Source organism: Chrysemys picta, chromosome 2 (assembly GCF_011386835.1).
Source record: "Chrysemys picta bellii isolate R12L10 chromosome 2, ASM1138683v2, whole genome shotgun sequence".
Classification (NCBI taxonomy): Eukaryota; Metazoa; Chordata; order Testudines; family Emydidae; genus Chrysemys; species Chrysemys picta.
In genome coordinates this window covers 254,458,841-254,483,252 of record NC_088792.1, presented here as the reverse complement: position 1 = coordinate 254,483,252, position 24,412 = coordinate 254,458,841, and the positions used below count along the sequence as shown (strand labels likewise).

The 24,412-nt window shown below is 45.7% G+C and overlaps 2 protein-coding genes across 23 annotated transcripts in view; one reads left to right on the top strand and one right to left on the bottom strand.

Annotated features, from left to right (window-relative positions):
- Positions 1 to 231: 231 nt before the first annotated feature.
- On the bottom strand, positions 232 to 6,210 carry LOC135981208 (uncharacterized). The gene is made up of 3 exons (XM_065582476.1): positions 5,512 to 6,210; positions 4,085 to 4,453; positions 232 to 239 (listed from the first exon to the last, which is right to left on the bottom strand). Exons 1-3 carry the CDS (start codon positions 6,056 to 6,058, stop codon positions 232 to 234), a joined length of 924 nt encoding a protein of 307 aa, XP_065438548.1. The 5' UTR covers positions 6,059 to 6,210.
- Positions 6,211 to 15,286: 9,076 nt separating this feature from the next.
- UBR5 (ubiquitin protein ligase E3 component n-recognin 5) overlaps positions 15,287 to 24,412 on the top strand; it is a 137,716-nt gene continuing 128,590 nt past the window's right edge. For 17 of the 22 annotated variants that reach the window (XM_065582226.1, XM_065582227.1, XM_065582225.1 and 14 more), the window contains exon 1: positions 15,288 to 15,620. In XM_065582226.1, coding sequence (XP_065438298.1) covers positions 15,559 to 15,620 — 62 coding nt within the window. In that variant the 5' untranslated portion in view covers positions 15,288 to 15,558. Of the gene's footprint in view, positions 15,621 to 24,412 lie in introns of all 22 variants that reach the window. The other 5 variants (XM_065582241.1, XM_065582238.1, XM_065582230.1 and 2 more) reach the window with 2 other exon arrangements.

Below are 24,412 nucleotides of genomic sequence, written 5' to 3'. Positions count from 1 at the left end.
GGAAGGCCATGGCCCCCCGGCCCCTCTGTTCCAGTACCCCTCATGGGAATAAGTTGTGCTGACATCTGAAAGATTCACTTCTACTCAGCCGGGAGACTCTTAAATGCTGCCGTCCATCTATACACATCATTCTTTACTGAGAAAAATGTTCATGGCGTGACAAAAACATGAAAGATATTGTGACTACAGGGATTTAGGGCTTGCAATGCTGAGAATCACAGCACCTAACTTTTAGGAACCTAGAAAACACAGGAACAATACTGTGATCCACAAAGCTGTGTTACGGGTCCTACACAAATTTTGAATGGGGAGAGAGAGGTGCCTTAGAATGCAATCCGCAAAGTCAGCATGGTAGTTGGCTCCATGCCTAAGCTAGCCAATGGAAGATGATGAGGAGAATGGTGTGTCCTAAGCCCTGCCTGTCTCAGAGAGAGAGAGGCATGACTGTTCCACTGTGGATAAATACTTAAATAGTCACGTGGCTGGACAGAAAGCAAGAATGACTGTGTAGTCCAGTGTTTACCCACCTGGGAGAGCCAGGGGCCAGTCCACGAATCAACCGCTCTTTCATTATTTAGTCATAGTGGAACAGTTTCAACAAGAGAGACTAAGGAAGCCCCACACCAGAATATCCCCTAGCTCAGTGGCTACATCCCTCTCCTAAGAGGTGGCAGACTCCTGTGTGATGCTATATGAAATATAGGAGACACTTTATGATATAATTAACATCAATATTATAAAATTGCAAGGAATCTGACCAGATATGCCATGAAAGGTATCTGTGAAAAAGTTATGATTTGCCAAGTATGATAATCCTGTTTATACGTTTGTGTCACCTTCGTATTATGAGTTATAGATATGTAGGGTACATCTGTATTTCCAAACTTGGGCTGTGTTTCTGGGTGACACCCTCAGATAGATTGGCATTAGCACTCAGCTTTTTTGTTGGTTTTTTTGGCTCTGCCGGCAGCACTCGACTTTTTTTTTTTTTTTTTTTTTGCCCCCTCCCCAGTGTCCTGATATTTTCTTCATCTCATCTGGTCATCCATTGTACAATGAACCCATTGAAAGGAACGAGGGAATACACCTTATGAGTCAGCAAGGCATGTGGTATGCCTGTGGACACAGAACTCTTTTCCATGCCATGCCATGTGCTGGAAGTTTGTGTTTGGGACAAAGGAAGTACAAGCCGTGTGGCAAAAGACTACAAAAAGTAGCTTCATCTTCTCCATTTTGTCTTCACTCCTGCTTCTTACCTGTGGAGTAACTTTTCTACAAACAAAGCGCTGAACAAAGGATTGAATGATGCAACCAACCTGTGGATGTGTTCCAGAGGAACTTTAAAGCAGCAAACTCACCAATACTGCTAAGAACCTGATGTATAGACTCTGAAGTTTCTGTATGTAGCTGATTACTTTACCATTTAATAACTCTCTTCTTGTTCTTTCTTTTTTTCTTTGTAATAAACCTTTAGTTTTAGACACTAAGGGATTGGCTGGCAGTGTGATAGTTAGGGTAAGATACAAACTAATATTGACCTGGTAATGTAGCTGACCCTTTGGGGTCAGAAGAACATTTTGTATTGTGAGCAGAGTTTTTAAATAACTTCTCACTGTACAGGACCTAGGTGCTGATTAGGAGCCAGTGAACTGGAATGCAATAAAGGGTTCTGTATGATTTCTTTTTTTAAAAACTTCTTGATAACCAGTGTGGAAGATCAGAAGTACTGTGTGTGACTGGTTGGTGAATTTAACTTCAGTGTTAACCACCAGTTTTGGAAGTATCTGCTCTCCTTTTTGCAGCCTGCCCTAACCTTGGCATTCTCAGTGAGGGCTGCCCTGAGTCACACCCTGTTCAAATTGAATTGAACCTGCTTCTCCCACACCCCAGACAAGTGCGCTAATCAGTGGGATAAAAGTTATAAAGTGGCACTACCATCTCCTCTTCTGGCAGCCAGTATTTGAATGGAACCCGAGCAGATAGGCAGCAACTAAGCACACCTACTGAATTCGGCCCCACATGCAACACTGGTAGATGAATGCTCATCTTCCCCAGGGTCGTGAATCACTCTGGGGCTTGCTGGTGGAAATAGGCATCTGGACACCTAGATTAAGGGTATGTCTACACTACGGGATTAATCCAAATGTATATAATTCGAATTTGGAAAACAGGTTGTATAAATTCGAATGTATGCAACCACACTAAGCACATTAATTCGGCGGTGTGCGTCCATGTACTGGGGCTAGCGTCGATTTCCAGAGCGTTGCACTGTGGGTAGCTATCCCATAGCTATCCCATAGTTCCCGTAGTCTCCTCCGCCCATTGGAATTCTGGGTTGAGATCCCAATGCCTGATGGGGCCAAAAACATTGTCGCGGGTGGTTCTGGGTATATCCTCCCCCATCTCCAGGAAGCAACGGCAGACAACCATTTCACGCTTTTTTCCTGGGTGAACAGTGCAGACGCCATACCACAGCCAGCATGGAGCCCGCTCAGCTCAAGACAGTAGTCATGAACATTGTAAATACCTCGCGCCTTATCGTGCAGTTTATGCTGAACAAGAACCTGGAAAACCAGGCGGCGAGGAGCAGGCTACGGCAGCGCGGCGGTGAGAGTGATGAGGATATGGACATGGAATTTTATCGAACCGCGGGACCCGGTGCTTTGCAGATCATGCTGTTAATGGGGCAGGTTATAGCCGTGGAACGCCGATTCTGGGCCCAGGAAACAAGCACAGACTGGTGGGACCGCATAGTGTTGCAGGTGTGGGATGATTCCCAGTGGCTGCGAAACTTTCGCATGCGTAAGGGCACTTTCTTGGAACTTTGTGACTTGCTTTCCCCTGCCCTGAAGCGCCAGAATACCAAGATGAGAGCAGCCCTCACAGTTGAGAAGCGAGTGGCGATAGCCCTGTGGAAGCTTGCAACGCCAGACAGCTACCGGTCAGTCAGGAATCAATTTGGAGTGGGCAAATCTACTGTGGGGGCTGCTGTGATGCAAGTAGCCAAAGCAATCACTGAGGTGCTGCTACGAAAGCTAGTGACTCTGGGAGATGTGCAGGTCATAGTGGATGGCTTTGCTGCAATGGGATTCCCTAACTGTGGTGGGGCGATAGATGGAACCCACATCCCTGTCTTGGCACCGGAGCACCAGGGTACCCAGTACATAAACCGCAAGGGGTACTTTTCAATGGTGCTGCAAGCACTTGTGGATCACAAGGGACGTTTCACCAACATCAACGTGGGCTGGCCGGGAAGGGTTCATGATGCTCGCGTCTTCAGGAACACTACTCTGTTTAAAGGGCTGCAGCAAGGGACTTACTTCCCGGACCAGAAAATAACCGTTGGGGATGTTGAAATGCCTATAGTTATTCTTGGGGACCCAGCCTACCCCTTAATGCCATGGCTCATGAAGCCATACACAGGCAGCCTGGACAGGAGTCAGGAGCTGTTTAACTACAGGTTGAGCAAGTGCAGAATGGTGGTAGAATGTGCATTTGGCCGTTTAAAAGGTCGCTGGCGATCGCTACTGACTCGCTTTGACCTCAGCCAAAGAAATCTCCCCATTGTTATTTCTGCTTGCTGTGTGCTCCACAATCTCTGTGAAAGTAAGGGGGAGACCTTTATGGCAGGGTGGGAGGCTGAGGCAAATCGCCTGGCTGCTGATTACGTGCAGCCAGACACCAGGGCGATTAGAAGAGCACACCAGGAAGCGCTGTGCATCAGAGAGGCTTTGAAAACCAGTTTCATGACTGGCCAGGCTACAGTGTGAAATTTCTGTTTGTTTCTCCTTCATGAAAACCCGCCCCCTTTATTGACTCATTCATTCTCTGTAAGGAACCCACCCTTCCCGTTCCCCCAGCTTTCTTTCAAAGGAAATAAAGTCACTATCGTTTAAAAATCATGTATTCTTTATTAACTGATTATAATCATAGGGAGAGAACCAACAAGGTAATCTGGGTGAGGTTTGGGAGGAGGACAGGAGGGAAGTAAAAGGCCACTGAACAAATTCAATATAATGACAGACTTTTGGTTGGGCTGTCCACTGGGGTAGAGTGGGAGGGTTCACGGAGTCTCCCCCCCCGCGTCTGGGTGAGGAGGATATGAAACATGGTGAGGGGGGAGGGAGGTTATACAGCGGCTGCAGCGGCACTCTGTCATCCTGCTGCCGTTCCTGAAGCTCCACCAGACGCCGGAGCATGTCCGTTTGCTCACGCAGCAGCCCCAGCGTTGCAGCCTGCCACCTCTCATCTCGAGCATCCCTCATGACCTCACGTTCACTGGCATCTTTCCTAAATTTAGATACAGTGTCCTTCCACTCATTCAAATGAGCTCTTTCATTGTGGGTGCATTCCATTATTTCCGCGAACGTGTCATCTCGCTTCCTCTTTTTCCGACGCCTTATCTGAGATAGCCTTCGGGATGGAGGAGGGAGGCTTGAAAAATTTGCAGCTGCTGGAGGGAGGGTTGAAAAAAAGGAGAGAAGTTTTTAAAACGATACATTTTACAGAACAATGCTTATACTCTTTCATGGTGAAAAACACTATTCACATTACATAGCACATGTGATTTCAGTACAAGGTCGCATTTTCCATCTTAATATTGAGTGCCTGTGGCTTTGGTGTTAGAGATCACAGACGCAGGTCTGGGCAACAGAATTCAGCTTGCATGCAGCCATGGTAAGCCATCGTCTTTCAGCTTCTGCGCCCTCCTTTCCCACATACCAAGCAAAGCCCGTTGACTGCTGCGGTTTTCCTGTTAACCTTCAGCAGCAGAAAACAAACTAGCCCCCCCCCATCCAATTCTCTGGGATGATCGCTTTATCCCTCCCCCCACCGCGTGGCAGGTATCAGGGAAGATCCCTGCAGAAACCAAACTAACCCCCCCGCCCTCCCTCCCGCCATGAATTCTCTGGGATGATCGCTGTACCCCTCCCCCCACCATGTGGCTGGTAACAGGGAAGATCCCTGCTAGCCAAACACGAAAAGCTCAGGACCAATTCCCCCCCCCTGCGCTTGGCTAACTGCAGGGAAGGATTTCTTTTCAGCCACAGGCAAACAGCCCAGTAGGAACGGCCACCTCTGTCCCCTTAATTAAGTTCCCGCATTTCAACCAGGTTACCATGAGCGATATCACTCTCCTGAGGATTACACAGCGAGATAAAGAACGGATGTTGCTTGAATGCCAGCAAACACCGGGACCATACACTGCCAGGCTTTGTCAGGCAATGATACCAGATTACTTGCTGCAAGCATGGCGTGGTCAAGTGTCCTACCATGGAGGATGGAATAAGGCTGCACTGCCCAGAAACCTTGTGGAAAGGCTTTTGGAGTACCTCCAGGAGAGCTTCATGGAGATGTCCCTGGAGGATTTCCGCTCCATCCCCAGACACGTTAACAGAATTTTCCAGTAGCTGTACTGGCCGCGAATGCATCCCAAGTCCTCAGGGCAAAGTAATCATTAAAAAACGCTTGCTTTTAAAACAAGTTTTATATTTTAAAAGGTAAACTCACCTGAGGTCCCTTCCATAGGGTCATGGTCTTGGATACTGGCTTGGGAGGGTTGGGAGGGTACTTCAGTCAGGCTGAGAAAAAGATCCTGGCTGTTGGGGAGAACGGAGTGCTGGGTGCTCTCTGCAAGCTTGTCCTCCTCCTCCTCCTCCTCCTCTTCCCCATCTGCGGAATCATCAGGTGTAGCTGATGAGACTATCCCCGACCCGGAATCCACGGTCACAGGTGGGGTAGTGGTGGCGGCCCCCCCTAGAATTGCATGCAGCTCAGCGTAGAAGCAGCATGTCCGCGGCTCTGACCCGGAGCGACCGTTTGTCTCCTTTGTTTTTTGATAGGCTTGTCTGAGCTCCTTGACTTTCACGCGGCACTGATCTGAGTCCCTATTGTGGCCTCTCTCCATCATGCCCTTGGAGATTTTTTCAAAAGTTTTGGCATTTCGTCTTTTAGAACGAAGTTCTGATAGCACTGAATCCTCTCCCCATATAGCGATCAGATCCAGTACCTCCCGTACGGTCCATGCTGGTGCTCTTTTTCGATTATCGGCCTGCATAGTTACCTGTGCTGATGAGCTATCTGTGGTCACCTGTGCTCTCCTCGCTGGGCAAACAGGAAATGAAATTCAAATGTTCGCGGGGCTTTTCCTGTCTACCTGGCCAGTGCATCCGAGTTCAGATTGCTGTCCAGAGCGGTCACAATGGTGCACTGTGGGATAGCTCCCGGAGGCCAATACCATCGAATTGCGGCCACACTAACCCTAATTCGAAATGATAAAATCGATTTTGGCGCTACTCCGCTCGTCGGGGTGGAGTACAGAAATCGATTTAAAGAGCCCTTTATTTCGAATTAAATGCTGTCGTTGTGTGGACAGGTGCAGGGTTAATTCGAATTAATGCTGCTAAATCCGAATTAAAGTCGTACTGTAGACCTGCTTCTCCCACACCCCAGACAAGTGCGCTAATCAGTGGGATAAAAGTTATAAAGTGGCACAACCATGTCCTCTTCTGGCAGCCAGTATTTGAATGGAACCCGAGCAGATAGGCAGCAGCTAAACACACCTACTGAATTCGGCCCCACATGCAACACTGGTAGATGAATGCTCATCTTCCCCAGGGTTGTGAATCACTCTGGGGCTTGCTGGTGGAAAAAGGCATCTGGACACCTAGAGTAAGGGAGCAACATGGATGCAGAGGGAACTTTTACCCTGAAAACTTAGGTGCACAGTGAGCTTATTCATCGACGGGTTGGTGGGAGTTCTGTGAATCGGAGTGGAGTCAAATCTGGGACTTAGACATTTATGTACCTTTGTGGATCTGGACCTTACTGCTATCCTGAAATTGAAATTATAAATAAAAATAAGAAAATTGACTCAGTGCTATACATTAATTAGGCCTTATTGATAAGTAAGGGACACTACTGACAGCCAGTTGGAAATTCCATTTGTGTCCATTGTTCCAAAACAATATCAGAACAACAAAATAATCCATAAACTGCTAGTTTTCTCTGATGGATGAAGCACTCTTGAGTCTTGTCTATGCTTGGAATTAGTTACCTTTTTTTTAGCCATCAGCATAGCAGCATCAGTGCAAACCTCTACTGTAAAGAAAGCAAGCTGATATTTGCACTAGCGGAGTTTATCCTGGTTTCAAGTGGGGTAAATTCCACTGGAGCAAATCATGACTTTCCTTGTCTACATCAGGGGTTTACGCTAATGCAGCTACACCAATGGCTAAAATTAATAGGCAGCAGGGTAAAAACAAATAAAAGGAAGTATTTCTTCACACAACGCACAGTCAACTTGTGGAACTCTTTGCCAGAGAAGACTAGGACAGGGTTCAAAAAAGAACTAGATAAATTAATGGAGGATAGGTCCCTCAATGGCTATTAGCCAGGATGGGCAGTGATGGTGTCCCTAGCCTCTGTTTGCCAGAGGCTGGGAATGGATGACAGGGGATGGATCACTTGATGATTACCTGTTCTGTTCATTCCCTCTGAAGCACCTGGCTTTGGCCACTGTTGGAAGGCAAGATACTGGGCTAGATGGACCTTTGGTCTGACCCAGTATGGCCGTTTTTATGTTCTCAGATAATTCCAAATGTAAACAGGGCTACAGAAAATGCCCACATGGAATTCCACCAGCAGGACTCAGAAGAGGCAGGCTCCCTTAGGGGGGTTTCCAGGCCCCCCCCCCTGTCTTTTATCTAATTTTCATAAACTCCTAAATTCCATATAGTGCATGTGAGAGAGAGAAAGTGGGTGAGAAGCTGACTGCTCCTTAAGAGAGCTCCACTTCATCAGTCTTTGCATTTGCCAATTTAAATGACTCAGAGAACCAGGAGACCCCAATTAACTAGAGTCTGGAGGCCTCCAAACACCTGTATATAAACACATTGCTAGTAACAAGATCTTTCTTAAGAGAAGCAGCAAGAGCCGTGGCAGAACACCCCATGAGTCAATGTTCTACTCACAAACACAGTACAATGGAGAATGGGAATATGTCTGAAATGAAGGCAGGTATTTGAGAATTGTCTGAAATAAAATCAATGAAATCTGAGCTGCAAAGCATCCAGACAGAATTATTAACAGATGTAGGTCTTGCTCTTTCAACTTCAGTCATTCTGATTTAAAGAACATTCAGCTGTACTAACTGTACATAACAGAGTCCAGTTGCCTGGGAGCTTGATCTGGAGAATATTTGCAGAAATAACAAAGAGTGATAAGGGAATGCAGTACTAAGGCATCCAAACAATCTTAACTCTGCCCTGCAGAGACACCAGGAGGCAAAACAGTGTAAAAAAATGAAAAAAATCTATTTTAAAAAATCCATCTAAGCTGGGACTACAAACACTAAAATTCCTTATTCATAAATGTATGATTATTGCATAGTGTCACTACAGGGGAGAATTGAAGTTATTTTGGTGTCGTAATTGTGCATTTCTACATTAACATACTAGGATTTCTTTTAAGTTTAACCTTAACATCGAATATGCTGGGTCAATAATGCTTGTATTGGGATAACTGCAACATCATTGTAATGTTTTTCTGCTCTAAATTACAGATTTGCACTCTCAACTAACTCCCTTTTTAATGGAGTTATTGTCTGGAAATAAATACAAGAGGGTAATAACAAAACTAATAAGGTGTGCATCTCCCACCTTGGGAATAAATGCAGAACAAAGTTGTGCTATATTCAGATAGTTTGATAATAGCGACTACCCTTACTACAAGTGACTCATGTGATGAAAGAAGTTATGGAATTTGGAAAACAGGTTCACCAAATCCTAAAACAGTGAGCTATGCTGGCTCCTTCTTGGCATAGCTCATTGCAGCTGTGCTGAAAAAAGGGAGAAGTTTCAAATTAGCAAAGTTTAGAATCACACCTCTACCTGATGACATTAGAGCATCAGGAGGGGAGGGAGGAGAAAGCAAGTTGGGATGTCTAGGGATTGGGGTTATGTAACTGCAGAAATGCAAAGAGGTGAAACTCCCTGGGCTAGGAAACAGGCTGAGTTACACATAGATGTTAAGGTCCCATCAAAGACAAAGATTGGTGTCAACTCCATTATAAAACACAATTTATATTGTTTTTTCATTATTTTACTCACTCTCCACAGCAGAGAAATTATAGCGGGATAGTTGGTGGTAATAGAAGCTGGTCCATTCTGAAAGATACCTTCTCTTTAAAATTGTTTGATCATATATCATACTTCTGAAAAGAGAGGGTTTCTAATTATGGCAATCTAATCCTGCCATCTTTTACCTGGACAAAATTTCCATTCCAGTTTACTGGACTTAGGTCTGAGTAAGGACTGCAGGATTTGCTTATGTGCTACACTTGGCAAGATCTGTTAAAGGGCAATCCATGTTGTACTCCCGGGGGAATTCTGCACCACTGCGCAAGCACAGAATTAGAATCATAGAAGATGAGGATTGGAAGAGACCTGCTCCAACCCCCTGCTCAAAGCAGTACCAACCCCAACTAAATCATCCCAGCCAGCCGCCAGGTCTTTGTCAAGCTGGGCCTTAAAAACCTCTAAGGATGGAGATTCCACCACCTCCCTAGGTAGCCCATTTCAGTGCTTCGCTACCTTCTTGTGAAATAGTTTTTCCTAATATCCAACCTAGACCTTCCTCACTGCAACTTGAGACCACTGCTCCTTGTTCTGTCATCTGCCACCACTGAGAACAGCCTAGCTCCATACTCTTTGGAAGCCCCTTTCAGGTAGTTGAAGGCTGCTATCAAATCCCCCCCTCACTCTTCTCTTCTGCAGACTCAATAAGCCGTTTCCTCAGCCTCTCCTCATAAGTCATGTGCCCCAGCCCCCTAATCATTTTCATTGCCCTCCACTGGACTCTTTCCAATTTGTCCACATCCTTTCTGTAGTGGGGGGCCCAAAACTGGATGCAATACTCCAGGTGTGGCCTCACCAGTGCCGAATAGAGGGGAATAATCACTTCCCTCGATCTGCTGACAATGCTCCAACTAATGAAGCCCAATATGCCGTTAACAATGTGCTCTTGTTGCCAAGAAGGCTGACTCATATCCAGCTTCTCGTCCACTGTAATCCCCAGGTCCTTTTCTGCAGAACTGCCACTTAGCCAGTCAGTCCCCAGCCTGTAGCAGTGCATGGGATTCTTCCTTCCTAAGTGCAGGACTCTGCACTTTTCCTTGTTGAACCTCATCAGATTTCTTTTGGCCCAATCCTCCAATTTGTCTAGGTCACTCTGGACCCTATCCCTACCCTCCAGCATATCTACCTCTCCCCCCAGTTTAGTGTCATCCACAAACTTGCTGAGGGTGCAATCCATCCCATCATGCAGAACCAAACCAGTCCCAGGACCGACCTGTGGGGCACTCAGCTTGATACTGGCTGCTAACTAGACATCGAGCCGTTGATCACTATACATTGAGCCTGATGATCTAGCCAGCTTTCTATTCACCTTATAGTCCATTCATCCAATCCATACTTTTTTTTAAACTTGCTGGCAAGAATACTGTGGGAGACCATATCAAAAGCTTTGCTAAAGTCAAGGTATATCATGTCCAGTGCTTTCCCCATATCCACAGAGCCAGTTATCTCATCATAGAAGGCAATCAGGTTGGTCAGGCATGACTTGCCCTTGGTGAATCCATGTTGACTCTTCCTGATCATCTTCCTCTCCTCAAAGGGCTTCAAAATGGATTTCTTGAGGACCTGCCCCATGTTTTTTCCGGGGACTGAGGTGAGGCTGACTGGTCTGAAGTTCCCCAGATTCTCCTTCTTCCCTTTGTTAAAGATGGGCACTATATTTGCCTTTTTCCAATCGTGCAGGACCTCCCCCGCTCACCATAAGTTTTCAGAGATAATAGCCAATGACTCTGCAATCACATCAACCAACTCCCTCAGCACCCTGCACTACAACCGGACCCCTGGACTTGTGCATGTCCAGCTTTTTTAAATAGTCCTCAACCTTTTCTTTCACGACTGAGGGCAGCTCCCCAGTGCAGCAGTCTGGGAGCTGACCTTGTCTGTGAAGACCAAGGCAAAAAAAGCATTGAGTATTTTAGCTTTTTCCATATTATCTGTCACTAGGTTGCCTCCCCCATTCAGTAAGAGTCCCACACTTTCCCTTAATGTCCCCCACAGAATTTACTCTTTTCCTGCAGAAAAAACTCCTGGACAGTGTTCTGGGGGGAGGAGGTGAGATGCATCAGGTTCTGGTGTCAGAAGCAGCTGGGGAAGATGTAAATCAGCACCTCAGGGAGCAGAGCTTGGCTCTTTCTATCCCTCCTGCTCACTATTGCCATGTGCTCAGAGCCAGGGACATCCGGGCTGGTGGCTCCTATCATGCGCTGGCCTCCAGCTGCTAATTCTGGCTGGGCTGTGGGTGAACAGGACTTCCTCTTCCCCTGCATGGGCTGCTGCTGGGGCCGAGTCAGACCACCCCCAGGAACCTCCCGCTGCTGCAGGAAGCTCCGCTCTGCCTCCCGCTTCCTGCCTCCATTGCTTCCCAGTTGTGGGTGGAAGGGGTCACAGTACAGGGATCTGCCCAACCTTGGTGCATCCCAACCTCCCCCAGACCCTGCCCCCACCCCTACCGAGGTCCACCCTCCTGCATCCAGACCCCCACCCATGCACCCAGACCATCCCCCTCTGTGCCCCCCTACACACATTCAAACCCCCACACTGCTGAACCCGTGCACTTGGATCACCACACCAAGCGATCCACACCTGGACTCCCATCCCACTGAGCCCCACCAAGCTCCACTCCCCCAGCACCCAGACTCTCCCCCAAGACCCCCCTGCAGATCTCCAACCACCTTCACCTGGACCTCCCTGCAAGTCCTATTCCCCCTACACCCTGAACCCCCCACCGAGCCCCTGTGCATTCAGATCCCCTCTCCGCACCTGGATCCCCCATTGAGTCATCCACACCCACGTGTGTGAGATTCTGTCCTGCTCGCTCATGTGGAGCCATATAAATGTGCTAATATGCTTAGTAAGGAATCTACTTGAGAAAAAGCATTTCCCGAATCTGTATCGTTACAGACATACTTGCTGACAGGTATTTTGAAATAAATTACCAAAATAATTGAAATGATGTGATTATATTGTGTTATTTTGACAAATAAAATTTGCTGAATTTTAAAATGTGTGCAGAATTTTTAATTTTGTGACACATAATTCCCTCAGGAGTAGTGTTGCTGGCTGATCAACTGAAAATTCTTCACATAGGCTGTTGAAAAGCAAGCTATCCAAGCAAGCTGATCTCCTGAATTTTTGATCTGACAGTCTGATGAGGTCAAACATACAATGAGGAAATCAAGTGGATACTAACTTTATTACCAGAACTTAGGTCACACAGGAAATCTATGGGAGTCCCAGGAATAGAAACTAGGTCTACTATGCTGTGCCTTCATTCCTTAAAACAGGTATTTGTTTAGCATTGATAACATCCTCAATACCATACATTACACATTATAAAAAACAGAAATGCAGAGAAAGCAAATACACCTCTACCCTGATATAACGCTGTCCTCAGGAGCCAAAAAATCGTACTGAATTATAGATGAAACCGCGTTATATCGAACTTGCTTTGATCCACCGGAGTGCACAGCCCGGCCTCCCTGGAGCGTTCCTTTACCGCGTTATATCCGAATTTCATGTTATATCAGGGTAGAGGTGTATATAATATAGCACTGTTAGCACACTACTGAATTTTCCCCCTCACACCAAGTTCAGGGAGATTGGTAAGCAGTGGCAGGCTAATGCCACAAACAACTGATGGGATGGAGAAGTATGGGAGCTAGATCAGACCAACCTGTCACTGGGAGGAGTTGGAGGGCTCAGGTTCACTGCAGCACCCGCATTCCACTAAGGGAAAACTCCCTTTAACAACATAGTAGCATTACTAGAAGACAGCTCATGCCCAAAGCAGAGATGTGTTCTCTCTGTTCCCTGTTGGTCTGACACCCCACACCCTCCCAGATATCAGCAGAGGAGGGGAGTTAGTGTTCCTGCTGAAGAAACAATTTAACTAGTAGAAGGCCAGTTCTCTCTAGAAAATGATCAGGTGCACTGTGCTTTCTTTTTATAGACATCCATTTGCAACATTTCCCCCTACTCCTTGAAGTGTGAGCACTTCAAAAGGGGGGTGGGGGGAAGAGACAAAAAAGGAAATTTCTCTCTCAGTGCAGGAGTGAAAAGGATGGAGAAAGGCAAAAGAAGATAACTTTAAGATGTAACCAAGACTGCTCTTTAATTTGTGACATTACTGAAGAAAATCGAACCACAGACTTCACTAAGATAATCTTATCAATACTTCTGAAATGTTCAATTTCAGGGAATCTTTAAATGTTTTCTTCAGACATCTGATCTAGAATCACTTGTTATAACTTAGTGCAGTTGGTTATGTATCTGAAATGTTGTGGAAATGCATAGCCTATTAAGAAATTGACCTTATCTATCATTACTTATTCTCTTGAAAATAGTGAATCACTAGCTTACAATAATTTGATATATATTTTGACCAGAGTTACAACTGGGCTCTCCAAGACTGTTATACTCATTATGTAGATGAGATGTTAAAGAGTTGGACAAAACTTCATTTTTGTAAAGACATTTTTTGTTAAATGCTAGAGGAAGATTGTTTTAATATATACAAAGGATTGGATATTCATGGAGATAAAGAATATCCGGTTATAATTAAAGATAATTTTTGGAAGGGGATATTAAATCTTGTGCTTTAAGGCTTAAGTCAATACTTAACAGATCAGGCTGAGAACTACGTGGAATCTCCCCTGCACATATGCTCACGGCAGGCCTCATAAACCACTCTCTGAAAGCCGTAGCTCTGGCTGCTGTTGGAAATTGCACACTCGACTAGGAGACCACACATTTATTCCATTGTAGAAATGCATATATTTTTTAAAAGCCCTGTGATTTTGCAACTATACATTGCAACACTGTCCTGGTGTGTGGAAGCATGATCAATTACAAAAATAAACCAAAGTGAAACTTTTTTGGATCAAACTAACAAAATAGCAAGCACTGTAACTGCTGACCAACTAAATTACAATTTTCCATTTTGGTAATCCAGGGTGTTAGTGATCTAAATGTTTTAAACAAATGCTTTTTAAATTGTGACAAGTCAGTGCACTTGTCTACACAAGTTGAAAATACATGTAGTCTGTAATAGTGGGGAGGGAAATCCGATTCAACTGAATTTAGTGCTGGTGAAAGTAGCCCTCTTGCTGTCTTTGCAAGTGTAGTTGCAGTTATCGATCCTTACAAATGGGTACAGCAACAGTAAACTTAGGCTAGATGCTGACTTGGGAAGGCAACATCTAAGGCTCAAACCACACTCACGATTGAATATCGCTCCCCTTTCCAAAGCAACTGTGGATGGCTTTTAACACCGCTTTAGTTATGTTTCGGTCTCACCCTCCCAGTCCAGCTCACATGATTGAAACAGAGCTAAACTGGCCACACACTACAGCTGCTTGGGGCAAGGAAAGAAAGGGTATTCTTCCCTGCTACCCTGTTGGTTGGAAAAGTCTTCAAGACACCCCAAGACAGAGCGTAGGGCTCTTCTGGAATCAGTTGTCGGCTGTATTAGCTAGTGGTTAGTTGGCAAACGCGATTGTAATCGCTATCCTGGTCCACTCACAAGTATTTAAGCGCCCAGACACCACTGTCAGTGCCGTTAGTTAGCACCTGTGGAGGTTAGACGCCGGCGGGCAGAGGGGACCGTGAGCCCGGCCCCTGCTGCGGACAGCCAGCCCCTCACGGGCCGCAGACTCCCGTTCGGCAGCGCCTTCCAGCCGTCGCGGGCCTGGGCTCCCAGCGTTCCCCGGCAGACGCCGCCCGAGGCAGATGCAGAGCGGAGGCCCCGAACCCCGACCTGTCTGTGCCGGCACCGCCCTCCAGGCAGGACCGCGGCGGACCCAGCGCCCAGACACACCAGCCTAGGCCAGAGGGAGGCCTCAAGCTGCCGCCATGAGCCGCGCGCAGGACCCTGGGCCTCCCCTCCGCCATAGTGAGCCGCGCGCTCCCCCCGCCAGGCTGCGGCGCGCAGCCGCACCCTCTTCCCCTCCCCCGCGCCGCAACCCCACCCCCAACCTCCCGCAGCGTCTCCCAAGAGCACGTGGTCTCTACGAACTTCACGTCTGACGTAGTCACGCTTTACAGACTCACTGGCCCAATCCGCTACGTCCTTACAGACACACCGCCGATGGGCCACCCACGCGCCAGTAAGCGCGCGCCTTACATCACGGTCGGTCAATCGACGCCCCGCCCAACCCGGCGCGGCGCAAGGAGGGGGGAGGGAGGATGGAGAAGGGGCCGCTGGAAGTTAAGATGGCGGTGCGTGTGTGAGTGCGGCGCGGAGCAAGTCTCTTCCTGGCGCTGCCGTCGCGGGCCCCCGCACCCCGTTCCGCGTCGCGTCACTGTAGTGAGGGAAGGACTCTGCCTGCGGGTGCGAGCGCCCCCGCCGCCCCGGGGAGACGCCGAGCTCCCCCCCACCCCCATTGTGTGCCCGGCCTCTGCCTGCCTCGGGCGGGGGGAGCGCAACATGACATCGATCCACTTCGTGGTGCACCCGCTGCCGGGCACCGAGGACCAGCTCAATGACCGGTGAGGGGAGGCCCATGTGGCTGAGGGGCGACGCGGGACGGAGAGGGGAGGGGCGCGGCCCGGCCCCCGTGTGTGAGGGGAGGGGCCGGGCCGGGCCCATGTGTCTGGCGGCCGGAGCGCGGCGTGTGACGGGGCTCCGGGAAGGGGAGGAAGCCTCGCCGTGTGGGTATCTGCGGGGCCGGTGAAGAGTTAACCCGCTTCTCTGCCCGGTGTCCAATGTATCAGAGGGATGGGTCCACTCTTTTTCTCCTCCGGCCCCCCTCCCCCCCGCCCGCCCCATAGCCAGTGGGTGGTGTCCCCGCCCCCTCTCTGTGCGGGGACGCGTCTAGCTGCACGGCATAAAGCGTGGTCATTTCCTTATAGTCCCCGGGCACCGCAAACTCTGGGTACTGGGGGATTGTGACCTCTGCGAGTGAGTGTCTCACTCCCTTCCCCGTCTCCCTCCGCCCAGCTTTCACTGGTCAGGGGACACCGGGGTTGTACCAGGCTCCCCATGTGAGAAGTGGGTTATAATTACTCCTGGGCTGAGGAGGAGCAAAAATTTGTCCATATAAATCAACGATGAATTGACAGATGATGCAGTTGGGAAGTAGGGGGTGAAAATGATGGAACATACTCAAGGACGGTGAGGGAAGTATAAAGTGGGATAAATATAAATGTCTGTACTAGGTTTTAGACTTTTAGTTTGAAAAGGGCTGTGCTATAAAATGCTGGTTGTGGGTGGCTCAGGCAGGGAAGAGAGACAGGAGAGAGACATGGAAACACATTGCATCTTTGAGTGTGGTGTTTGGAAATTTTACAATTATATTTTAGATTATGGTGAGAAAAATGCAAGTTATGAAGAAACTAAAACAGGCCTGGGGAAGGAAGAAAACCTTTTATTTAAATCTCAAGAAGTGTGAGACATCCTAGAATTCTCTGTTGTCTTCCTCTGTAATCATTATTAATAGTTTTCTGCAGCTAGTAAATTTCACAAATATAAAATCATAATAAGATCTGAATTGATAAATTCTCAGTTTATATTAATTCCCTGTCAAATTGTTTGTGATTAATAGTAGAGAAGTCCTAGATTTCGTTATAGGGTGGAAATCCAAGTAATCTTCTTTTTAATCAGGCTGTTTGGGCCTTTGGATATGGACTTCCGTCCTTTGCTGCCTCCCAGGTTTGAGCATAGATCTAGGCTGCTTCCATGATGATGTCTCACTGAGTAATTCGGAGTAGGAAAAGCGAGAGAGGGCTGAAATGCCTCCATTAAACCACATCTGAGATTCAGGGTCTTAATGTTTATAATGAGCAAAGTAAGCCATTGTAAGGGTCATATTTCACCCAAACTGCTTTATCTTTGACTTTAAACAGAGAGGAGAGATTTGTAGTGATAAAACAGGGCCATGACCTGAAGCTTGTCAGTTGGGTGTAACTTTTTTGGGGTGACCTGGTGACACATCTTACAGGACACTGTCATGTGCTTCCCAAAAGAGGTGGCCTAACTACTGCTGGGAGGTTGACCTCCTTCACTGTAAGGCTTTCATGTATGGCATGCAGTTGCTTCCTGCAGGAGGAGGAAAATGGTGAGCACTGATACTCTGCTGGGATATTTCCATTTCTTCACCTAACTTCTGGTTTATGAAGATTTTTGATCTTGAAAGAGCCAGCTTGCTTTTAAAAAATATGATGAGACCGCTGTTCAGCATGTAATTACCCACATTGCTTCAAGTGTATTGAAGGAACGCTCCAGGTTTTTCTTTAACACATCACCTGTCTTGTTTATTGGCTGAAGCCCTTACATTCAACTAACCTGCATTTCTCTGTTTCTCAGTAATGCAGTAAGTTTAGAACACCACATCTGATCAATTCCAAAATAACAGGAGAAGTGCCAAGGGTCAAATGCCAGAATTCTAGTGATTTGGGGGGGAAATGAAAGGGGAAAAATGGCAGACATATGGAGTCTCAGCTATCCAATTAGAAAAGCACTTCTGCAATTATTTCTAGATCAAACAACAGGTTGATGGCACCCATTAATGCCATCCTGCATAACAATATCCCTGGCTCATCTCTGTGTGTCCTCCCAGCAGAGTTTAACATCTTAATACCTTGAATGACTTTCTTCCCAGACAAGGAAAAATAACAGTGGGGGGAATAGGAGTGTGAGCACAGCCCTTGGGGGTGGGGTGAATGGGGGACACTGGAATGAGAGGGGGAAGGGGGGGGTCACAACCCCTTCTGGCATGAAGTGTGGGGTACCCTGCTATGGTGGGAGAGGAGGAATGGGGAAAGCAGATATGCACAGAGCCCCTTCTATGGGTGGTAGAATGGGGGATCCTGGAATGTGGGAGGATGAATGGGGAGGGTGCACAGGATCCTCTGGTGTGGGGAGAACACACAACCTCTGACATAGGGGGAAGGAGTAATGGGAGGGCACAGAGAACTGACTGCTGGCCTTGGGAGAAGATTGGGGAGCTTGGTATGGGAAGATGGAGAGTGGGAGGCACACAGACCCCTGGCAGGGAGGAGGTTGAAGGACCCCGGTTGTAGTGGTAGAATAGGAGGGTACACAGAGTCCCAACATGAGAGAGGGGTTGGGGGAATTTGTGTGGAGCTGCTGAAAGAGATGGATGGCAGAATGGCACACGGGGACCTTGTGGCCTGGAATGAAGGAATTCAAGAAGCCCCTGGTATGTGCAAATGCAGTAACCTTTGTCTACAAGTATTACAAAATGTGTGACCCCCAGTTATCTGTACTGAATATGACCCTTCAGTCCTTCTAGCACTTCCTAAATTTATTTTACCCCAGCACCAGCCCTTAAGATTTTTATTTGATATAGAAAGCTTCACAAAAATGTGGTGGTTAATATATAGAAAAAAAGCTGTAAAAGTGCTATTAAGTAGTGACTTCTGTTGAATCCAGTGTCGTCTTGATCTGAGCAGAAAATCATAAGTATCCTCTTCACAAACATAATTTTACTAGAAATGTGGTAAATGTGGATCAAACTTGTAACTCTGAATTCAAAGGGGTTCGTAAATAGGATTTGTGTGGCGGGTGTTATTCAGGAAATGCCAATTCATTTTTGTTTATAGCAGTACTACTTACCGCTGTAATGTGACGATATAACAGGGCCTAGATAGCATTATACTTGATTTCACATAAATATGCATTTAGAAATTCCGGTTGAGCTGTAAGATGCTTTTCCATATCTTTTTTTCCATTTTATAGAGTTTGCTTTTCTTTTTCTTGACTTGCTATTCTTTCTACCATGAATACTGTCAGCAGGCAAAGTCACTTTTCTGCATCCCCACTGCAGCTTCTAATTGCTTCTCGATCTGATTTTTGTGAGCAGAATTCCATTTTGACAGCCCACTGTATATTCTGTGCAAAAAAACCCCTATATTATGTTCTCCTGAAATCATAAATGGATGAGTATCAGCTGTTTAAACTTTATATTTGGGAAATATTTACCTGTTGAAGCATGAGGAATTTACACATGTAACTCTCCTGTGAATCAAGGTTTTGGATGGCCTCAGATCTTAAAATAAGGCATTTAACCAGTGTAAATTTAGAGCAGCAAGTATAATATATCAGAGGCAAAGTCAATTAAAAAAGCACAGTTCTCTGAAAATGTTTTACCTCCTATTGTTACAAATAACACCTGAAATTTGAGGGAAAAATCTTTTTACTTTGTGACTCTGACTGCAGTTAGCGAATAGTTTGCACTAATTTTCCCCAACATAATTAGTCTCCCCTTTATCTGAGTAGGCATTTCACCCAATAACAGGGGAAAGGAAAACACCTTTTAAAGAAATGATTGTAGAACCCACAAAAATTGGAAAGGGGACTTGAACAGTTGTAGTACCTGAAATTGATTTTTAATTTTCTTTTTGAAAATAACTAGAGTCCACCGTGATGGTGTTCCTTAGTACTGTCTCATAGAAGTTGAAGTATTGTTAAAATAACTTGTTCAAGGTATTCAGTAGTTGACTAGAAGCTGTTTATTCTGGAGAAGAAAAAGTACAAGATGATGTTTAAAAGGAAGGCAATATGTGGGGCTTGTATTAGGATTCATTTTTTGAAATGGTTAACTGGTTTGCTCATCTTTGTTTAGGGTGAATTGAACTAATGAAGCTTCTCCAGAGCAGTAGTATATTTGTTAGAAAAATAGGTGACTTGGAGATTTTCCCAAACAATTTCTCCTCTGCAGACCAAATAGGAAAAATTAAAATTCGAGGTGCAGTCTGCAACTTGATCTAGAAATTTTCTTTTCTGCAGAGTACAGGTGACACAATAGTTTATGGCTTTAATTTTTAAAAAAGAAGTGCCTAGCTACTGTGACAGTTGGCAGTAAAGATATTAATATACTTGGGGTAAACTATGCCCTTTGCTTTGTAAGGTTTTAATTGATGCAGTGTGTACCTCATGGAGTATAGCTCCAGAGGCACTCCTTCACTGATGCAGAGAAGGTATCTGGGCAGAGGCAGGGAACTGGTGGATCCATGACCTCTAATTGGCCTTTTCCCCATTGTAACTTTCTTGTGTAGACAAAGCTTTAGTTACAAGTAAGTGTGTTGGGATTTTGTTTTAAGGATTTATTTAGTCTCTTAAATTTTAATCCCATATGCATTTAATCCAGAAGTTTTAATGGGAATGACATGTCTGCCTCCTGTAATAAGTTATGATATAACATTGAAGGTCTACTGTATTTAAAAGATATGAACACCAGAGTTATGGATTTACTGGTCTACTGGACACCCTGTGAAACCGGAAGTGCTCCATGAGGCAACAGCGCAGACCGAAAAAAACACATACTGTACCGCGTCGGGGCTTCAGCCACAGGAGGGTTGGGGCTGCAGCTGCAGGGTGTGTTTGGGGTCAGGGCTACAGGCGGAGGTGGGGGCTTGGGGCTTCTGACCCTTGGGAGCAGTGGGGCTCAGGGCTTTAGACCGGGCGGGGGAGAGCTGGGGCTTGGGGCTTCAGCCCCTGACTCCATTCCTGGCTTCACCCCACTGGGGGTGCCAGGGGTCGGGGCTTCAGCCCCGTGAATCTGCTCCTGGTTTCAGTGAGGGGTTGGGCGGGGAGGGGGGCGACACCAATGCCAGGGATGGATTGAGTGTGTGTGTGTGTGTGTGTGTGTGTGTGTGTGTGTGTGTGGTGCGTGTTGGGGATCGGAACTTCAGCCCTGCAGCTCCACTCCTGGTTTCAGCCGGGGGTATGGGGTGTGTGTGTGGAGGGCGCTGGGGATCGGGGCTTTAGCTACGAGGGGAATGCCGGTTTCAGCCCCAGTACTTCCCTCCCTTCCCCCATAGCTAACACCCCTCCGGCGCCGAAACTGGGAGGAGAGCGGTGGGACTGAAGCCTCAATCCCTGGTGCCCCCTCCCTTCCCCGAAATTGGGAGCAGAGGCTGAAGCCGCGATCCCGGTGCCCTCTGCAGGGCTGAAACCAAAATGGAGCCCCAAGCTCCAGCGCTCCCGCCCCAACTCTAAAGCCCTGGTGCTCCAGTGCTCTTTTCCTCCCACCCCTCCCCCCCAGATCTAAAACCCGGGAGCCCTGGCGGCGCCTAGGATCAGAAGCCCTGACCCCACCCCTCGCCCTGCGGCTGCAGCCCCAACTCCTCTGCTAAAGTCCGTAATGTCTTGTTCAGAGTTACGGACAACCTCCGTTCCCAAGGTGTCTGTAACTCTGAGGTTTTACTGTATCTATTTATTGTCTTGAGGAAAGTATCAGTATCTGGAAAGCCTTGTCTTGGAACAATCCCTTCTTTTGAAAAAACAAATTAGAAATTTATGTTTAAAACTCATCATAATGCTACTGTTAGAAGATCAAGGATGTTGATTTCTTACTGACAGCTGTATGTTGTGAAAGCTAACCAATACAGTGTGATGATGTGGGATGATAAACTTTTATTTACAATGCTTCATACACATTTTTAGGTATTGCCCATTGATTGTAGCTTATGTTTCTAAGCAGTAAACAATAAAACATGTATGACCCTGTCCGTAACAGACCCAAGTTTGTATGTAATTGATTATATAAGGATTAATTTAATACTAATAATAATAGCTTCGTTTCCAGAAAGTGATCTTTGCATACTTGTAGAATTTTTTCCTTTACCAGTCTTTGTTGCCAAAATCCACCATTTTTATCCCAAAAGGTTTAACAGTACTTAATTACAAACAACTGCATAATAAAACTGTTTTGAAGATGAGATAAAATTCTTGAAACTCTTTAATGGTTTTTAGAAGGAATTCTCAAGCTCGTTCATAGGGTAAATTGTGTTTTAATAAGGATATTCATGTCGATCATCTCATCCATTCATGATTGCACAACATCTGTTTCAACTATAGCAATTGCTGACTTAGAACATATTCAGTATATTTGTAGTTGTCCCTAATGCAATTTAGGAAGTGGAGACAAGAAGCCATATGACCACCAGCACTTCAGGCTGCTAGTGGTCTGCAGGCAGGAGTATGAGAACCTTTGTGTTCTAGAGCCCTTTCTTTACCAATTGAGATCTTTGGCTGTGTAGCACAGTATCTTGTCTATGAGAGTGGTCAGACAGTACCAGATACTCCAGAAGAAAGTTACAAGAATCTGTAGAATGTACAATTGTGGAATAGCCTGCCAATGGGAGAAGTTTTGTCCAAACTCCAAGCTGTTAGTGCAGCGGTTTTCAACCTTTTTTCATTTGTGGACCCCTAAAAAATGTTGAATGAGGTGCTGGACCTCTTTGGAAATCTTAAACATAGTCTGCAGACCCATAGAGGTCCATGTACCACAGGTTGAAATCCATTGTTGACTTATGCACTGATGCATTAGGGCTTATGATCTTTTTATTTCAGCTTTTTATTTTAAGGGTAAGTCATGTAGCAAGTTCACCAACTTCTTGGTTTTAGCTATTATTGGCTATACTCTTGACAGAATCTACTGTAGTTAAAATATTCAGAAAGCTCTGTCTCCACTTTCTTCTGTAGTCACAAAATTTACTATGTAAAGGACTTGTACAGAAGCTCAGGGATTGTCTACACTTACATTTTATAGCGTTCTAACTTGCTGGTTCAAGGGTGTGTGTGTGAAAAATCACCCCCCTGAGCGCAGCAAGAGCACAGCTCCCAGCACTCAGAGCTATTCCCCTCTTGGAGGTGGTTTACCATCACGTGTGACCACACTCGCACTTCAAAGCGCTGCCGCAGGAGAGCTCCAGCAGCAGTGCCTTGAAGTTTCTAGTGTAGATGTAGCCTCAGACTACAAAAACAAACAAACAAAAACTTTGAGTTGACACTTGTCCATGGACAACTTGGTTCTCTAGTTCGGTTGTCAAGTATGGTTGATGCAACTTTTCTGCAGTCATGTTAGCACTTAAGTTGTTAACGATTTTTTTAAAAGTGAAGTTGCATTGTATTGTACCTCCTTCAAGGACAAACTTCTGGTCTGATGTTCATATACAAACTGTGAATTCTTTTTTTGAGTGGCATCTCAAACCTGAGATTGAAAATGGGAATGGAGGTTTGGGGGGAGAAGGCCTCTTCTTAAATGTCAGTAGTAATAGGCTCTGCTCAGCCACTGCACCCCAGATTTGACTTTGAGGACAGTACATGCATAATTAGCTATGCATACTCTTCCTAAAGTGTGGTCTAAGGTGCAAGTGGCTGAGCAGAGCCAGAGGAAGAATTTATCAGGGTAGCAGGCCGGTCACACACCTTCTCCAATCCCTCGTCCTCCCTCCCCTCCACCCTTCAGTTTTAGGATTGCCTTTGGGATCAGACTTTGTGTTTACTAGTCTTGCTAGATTAGCCCAATGGATTGAGATTATATTTGCCACATCTTGAGGATAGATATGTAAGTCAGAAAAATACTCAGTTTTTGATCATATACAAAAGTAGGATTTTTGCAACTAGTAAAGATATTTTTGCAATGTTTTAATTCATTGTAAAACTTAAAATTTATAACCAACTAATAATATATACTAATGTGGTTAGTTTCAACATACTAAGTATGTAGTCATATGTTAAAATAATTCCTGATGACAGTTGCTTTAGTTGCCATGCTGAATGAATTTGTAACATGATAAAGTTGGTGCCATAAATCCACAAGTTAGGCTTAAAACAGATTTTGTGTGTGATCAGATGTTCTTAATATCTAGAAAGTCTATTTAGAGGGATATAGTAGATACAAAAATGAAAGAAATTTTTACATAAATGTAAATTATACATTGCTTCACCCAAACAGTATACCTAAATACTAGAGTTTTCCAGTACATTGCAGCTGTACTTATTTTTACAATTATGACTTTGTAATTATAATATTGTCTTAAATGTAGGGCATATGTATTATATATATCAATCAGAGATGGAGGTTCAGGTTAATTGACAGAGTGCTCGTTTTTTATAGTGGTTGCACTCGTAGCATCCTCGGTAGTTAAGTTCTCAAAACATTCCTATTATAGCCTATTCTTACCACCCCACCACATATCAGCCCTTCAGCCTCCTTGCCCCTTAGAATGGTTTAAATTGCACAGAATTTTTTTAAAAACCATGCCAGAGACTCCATGAAGTCTCTATTGCAAGAAACTTTTTACATGGAAGGCACTCAGGCCGAGAACCTCAAAGGGATTTAGACACCGAACTCCCATGGACTTTAGTGTAAGTTAGAGTCTAAATACCTATGAGGATCTGGGCGTCAGATACTACAGTGGTGGGCAGTAGTATAAAACTTAGGTAGGTAGAATGAGTAGATTGGGGACTGTCTGGGGACAAGAAGATGGAAGTTACGAGGCAACAAACAACTTAGGCAAAGACTGCCTTT